The sequence below is a fragment of the Seriola lalandi genome, unplaced genomic scaffold, assembly GCF_002814215.2.
Source record: "Seriola lalandi dorsalis isolate HSWRI2012SDOR001 ecotype SW California unplaced genomic scaffold, Sedor1 jcf7180002053257, whole genome shotgun sequence".
Classification (NCBI taxonomy): Eukaryota; Metazoa; Chordata; class Actinopteri; order Carangiformes; family Carangidae; genus Seriola; species Seriola lalandi.
In genome coordinates, this window is record NW_019523810.1 from 20,539 (window position 1) to 26,107 (window position 5,569).

Below are 5,569 nucleotides of genomic sequence, written 5' to 3' on the forward strand. Positions count from 1 at the left end.
CCCCCCCCCCAAACCCCACCGGAGTTTCCCCCTCAGGGTCTGTGCTTAAATCACTCATATTATTTCCTGTCGAGAGTCGAGAGAGCGTCACTGTCATTTCAGAAAATAGAAAATAATAGAAGAATAGAGACGAGAGGAGAGTGAGCATCATATAGTTCCTGACTCCCAACAGCGTCTCGTTGTGTTTATGTTTGTAACTGAGGCTCTGGATTTCATTACTTCATGAAGAAAGTAGCTGTGATTAGATTCAGTCAGTTTTTGGAAAGAAAAATTTAAAGTATTTATTCAATTTGGGGAAAATGTTAAGATGTTTTCTGCTGCACAGACTCTGGCGCCAAATGACGTCACCAGGTCAAGATGGCAGCGCTCGTATTTTGGCTTCATTTTTGTACAGATGGAGGAGGTGGAGACGCGGCGTCCATCTTTATTTACAGTTATTGAGGTGGACAAAATATCATGAACACCTGTTCAAGCTAAAGTGCTAAGTGTTGATCGAACTCTGTGCTAACGCTAACGGCGTCTCTGACGTGTTGCATCATCAGGTGTGTGAACGTACGTGCAGATCTTGTGCAGGTTCTCCCTGTCGTCCAGGTCCTGGGGATAGTTGGCCATGTTCTCCCCCAGCTGAAGCAGACAGTCTGAGAAACCTTTAAACACCGAGTCACATTGACCAGCACTGACCAGCACCGTCTGCAACACAGAGACTGACGGAGGGAGGAAGAGGAGGAAGCGAGGAGGAGAAAGAAGGAGGTAAGGAAAAAGGGAGAGGGGAGAGAGAAAAGAGAAATTTACTTCAAAGAAAACTGAAATAAGTTTCTGTTTGATGACTCCTCACGCAGGCCTCTGATTGGCCGCGTCTTCTGTCAGTCATCACAAACAAAAACACCATCATCCGTGTTCATCAAGACTGAACTCTGAGGTCAGATTTAAAAGGTCATCCACCAACGTTACAGTATCTATCTACATTTATGTCGACATGAGATATAAAAGACGCTGTCGTCAGCAAACAGACAGAGGCCGAACGTGTCGATGAAAAACGCCGCTGACATCGGGCTTGTGTCGGAAATGGAAAAGAGATCAATCAGCAAATTCTAGTGGAAAAAGGGTTAAAACACAACATTTCAACCAAAACAGAGAGTGAGAAGTGAGCAGGCTGAGTTACACAGTGATTTACAGAGGGGATGGATGTGAGAGAGAAACACAACCACAAAGTGCACAAGTTATAAAAGAAGAGGTGAGTCAGGTGAGTCAGGTGAGTCAGGTGAGTCAGGTGAGCTCCAGGAACTAAAAGTCTCAGAGTAGAACGATGCGACTTCCATCACTGTGTCTGGTGAAGAGTTGGATGCAAAGACTAGAAGGTAGTTGTAGGTGTTAAATGCTAAAAACATAATTTGTAAATGATGTGATTGTGGGTGGAGTCTGGTGGACGGAGGCCTGAAGCTCAGCTGTGCAGCTCTAGATTAAACTGTAGGTTGATAATCTGACACTGATCTATTAATTCTTATGATTCAGCTGCTGTAACTGTCCCACAAACCTCTGAGTCACACCATTGATTTCTCTTGCTGCAGCCTGATGGAAAAGCTCCTGTTTAAAAAGAGACTGTGTGAACAAACACGACAGACTTTATAACGTTCGATTAGAAGAGTGAAACGTATTAAACCTATTAATAACAAACATAAAACAGGCTTTTGTTGTGTGTGTGTGTGTGTGTGTGTGTGTGTGTGTGTGTGTGTGTGTGTGTGTGTGTGTGTGTGTGTGTGGTTCGTTAAGCAGGGGATCGGACTGATTGATTGGTTTGGATAATAACACGCCTGCTGTCCGGTTCCACTCGATCAAACTGTGGACTAACACAGCATGACGTGTAGGACGAGACACGGCTGTTAGAGGAGGACGAGGTGTGTGTGTGTGTGTGTGTGTGTGTGTGTGTGTATGTGTGTGTGTGTGTGTGTGTGTGTGTGTGTGTAGATGAAAAACTACACAGTTCATTCACATGGAAACTTTACTTTGACAGAAACTTCACGTTCCAGCCTTTTTCTAGAGTTTGAAATGTTTTATTGTCAAACTCTGACTATACATGTTTCCATGGTTACCGTGATATGTAGGTCCCATCGCAGCCTCTAACAGTCGCTATTACAGGAGCAGTAAATGGGTTTTTCATTGTGCTGATATCATGTTAATGAACCAATATTCGCAGTATGTTCACTGTTAGTGATTTAGTCGTCCTGATTATCTGTCATGTCGATCGACTGTTTCTCTACTGAGTCTCTCGTCCGAGAAGAGGATCCCTCCTCTGTGGTGATGTGGACATGAACCGAGGCTCTAAGGACAGAGGCTGTTTATACACTAAATGTATATTTGTGCTATTAAACTAGGCCTGTATAAGTTAAGTGTAAAGGTCGGTAAGCCGACTTTCTAATGTCCATTAAAGAGTGATATTTATTTAAAGAGTGAAGGTGGTCTGGTTTTACACAAGCATCAACCTCCGAGGCTGAAACATGAAGAACCGGAAAAATTGGGATTAGCTGGGAGTTAGGGGGCGGAGTCAGACACTGCCAAGATGGTGACGGTGGAGCAGCTCACTCTGAGCTTCAGAAACCTGAGGGTGACGTCCAGCTTTATCTACAGTCTACAGCTCTTAGCTGAGCAGCACCTTGTCTATCAGGCTGAAGTTGGTGGGTGTCGCTCTGAACCTCCATCACCTGTGATGTGTGTGTGGGGTGGGGTGGGGGGCGTGGGGGGGTCAGGTGACACTCCTATAGGATGACAGAGTCCACAGGGGGAGGAGGTCGGGGTGGATGGACGGGTCTGACCACGATCGTTTCCTCAAAGTTTTAACCTCAAACTCGACGTTTCGTGAAATAAAACACGTCGTTTTTACACCTGGACGCATCATCACACCTGTGCAGTATTTTCCATATTGTACCTCAGTTTGAAAGTGTCAGGAGGAAGGAGACGAGTCCCAGGAGCTGACACATGAATTAACCACTGGTAATTCATTATAACATGGAGTTTATATTGATCTCTAATATACTGTGTCTTTCCTTATGTATGTTCTTATAACATTAAAACACTGTATCTGCTATTTTATACGTGTCTAAAAATTTATATCAATTTATATTGCACAATAAGCAGTTTTCACCTTGTATCTTAGTCTTGATATTTCCATATTATATATTAATAATATTAATATTTTAAATGTAAAAATGGCAGATTTGTGTTTCTGTAAAATGCACTTACAGTATTTCTTTTTATCACAATATTCTAATACTTATATAATAATAATAATAATAATATTTTCCATTTTTCCCAGATGTTGAGGTTCTTTCTGAACGGGACCTTGTTTTTCCAGATGTTGTGATGGGACACGCAGGACTTGTTTATGTGGTGAGTTTAATGACCTTATATGACTTCACTGTTGTTTAGTTACCATAGTAACGCTGCAGCCGTCCTTTAATGTTCCCATTGGGATTTATGATGTCTTTGCAACCCAAAGATTATATCTCAATTACTCCGTAATATAACATAGATTTTTAGGTTTTTTTTTAATTAAATATTATTATATATTATTGAATCTGTGTAATAATATTTTATTTTTATTGTTATTTTATTGACTATGAAGCTCAGACTTCGTTGGAGCTAATATTGATTTCATAGAAATAAATGTTTTTATTAATGTTTGTATAATATTCTTTTTATTAAACTTCAGTACTTGATAGATTTTTTTCTGATAGATTCAATAAATAATAATTATTCTTATTTAAAATCCCCTGTATTATCTTTATACTGTCTTTCTAGCTGCATTCTGTTTTTCTAATTGAATCTGGATGAATGAGAGTCAGACCCCCCCCCTCTCCTCCCTCCCCACCTCTCTCTCTCTCTCTCTCTCTCTCTCTCCATTGTTTCCTGGTGTCTCTCTACCACTGTATGTTGGAGGCATTACATCATCTCAAACTAACTGGCTGCTATCACTGCAACATGTTCCCGCCTTCTCTCTGCAGCGCTTACGTTATTATTATAAAAATAAAAATTCAAACGGGGTCACCAAAGACACATGAATGAAGCGGACCACCTCACCCCCTCCCTCACCCCCTCCCTCACCCGCTCACTCATCCTTATAAATATCTTCAGTATTTCATTCATTTTCTTTATTATTTTCTCACATTTTAATGATGAACATTTCTTCAACACGTTTTTCCTTCAGGCTTTTGAAATGTTTTATTAATAAAGATCATAATTAGTAATGTGACTTGAACATTTTACTTTTATTTCTAATTCTTCACTTTGACTCAAATGTTTCATTTTTAGACGCAAAATCTTCGTTTTTATTTTTCTTTCTTTTCTAAAGAAAACATCAATAAATGTTTTTCTGTTTAGTTTTTATTTTATTTGTCGATTTGATTTTCTTTTCTTACATCATCTGTTCACAGCTGCAGAAGCGGCTCCGACTTTTATCCGTTTATTCGTTTTTTCTTTCCTCTGTCTTTTTATTTTTGGTCCCTAAATGATTTTATCTTTTCATTTCTTTTTTATTTTGAAAAACAGTTTTTCATCTTCCCTCCATCTTTTTATTTGATTTTCTTTTTCGTGTCTTCTCGCGGGTTGATTTGTGTTTGAGTGAAACCAGGACAGTCCCATCACACGCACATGAGCGGGGGCGCGCACAGCATTTTCCTTCACGCCTCCCATCAGGCACGCTCGCACTCATTCACCCCACTACCACACACACACACACACACACACACACACACACACACACACACACACACACACACACACACACACACTGTTGCCTGCAGTGCATCGATGCCAAAAGCAGCGTGTTGTAGCTTCCACAGACACACCCACCTCAGACACACGAGGCCATTTTTCGCGCGTAAAAATGCCTCAAAAACCCAAATCCCACAATAAAATCACATGAAACACATCACACTCGTTTTTAAATCATCACAGAGAAAAAAACTGAACATGAATAAGTTTTTATAAACCGCGGGAACGAAGATAAATGTCGATGTTTTTTGATGGGACGTTTAGGTGTGAAGTCTGCGGCAGCAGCGCGCCAAACCTCGGCTCCCGGCAGCCAATCACACTGCAGCAATTCAAATTAAACAAAATACAAACACGATCCAAACCGGAAAAGACAGAAAACAACAAGATGAACCAGATCCGGATCCAAAACCCGAACGAACGAGTCCAAGAAGCTGACCTGGACTCTAATAAATTGGGGGGGGCAGACCAATTAATCGATTTCATTCGATTTCCCGCCTTGTGATAATCAGTGTGTGAAATCATTCAGCAGCTTTTCTCATTTTCATTCTTGTCTCGTTTCAGTGTGAAAACCGGAAACAGACACATTTTCTCTTTTTCCTTCATCTTCATCCGGATTCTACTGTTTCTACTTTCATCATCGTCATCATCATCATCATCATCATCATTTCACTCCTGAAGCCTCTGGACCGTGAATATCAAACCTCTCTCTCTCTCTCTCTCTCTCTCTCTCTCTCTCTCTCTCTCTCTCTCTCTCTCTCTCTCTCTCTCTCTAACAATAGCACCGAGGAGGATTCTGCGTCTT

At 41.0% G+C, this 5,569-nt stretch overlaps 1 protein-coding gene across 1 annotated transcript in view; it reads right to left on the minus strand.

The window, feature by feature from the left end:
- The window catches only part of nrn1a (neuritin 1a), an 11,737-nt gene that overhangs the window by 4,661 nt on the left and 1,507 nt on the right, over positions 1 to 5,569 (minus strand). Inside the window, exon 2 of the mRNA XM_023401016.2 lies at positions 557 to 704. Within this exon, the coding sequence (XP_023256784.1) occupies positions 557 to 704 (148 nt within the window). The remainder of the gene's footprint in view (positions 1 to 556; positions 705 to 5,569) is intronic.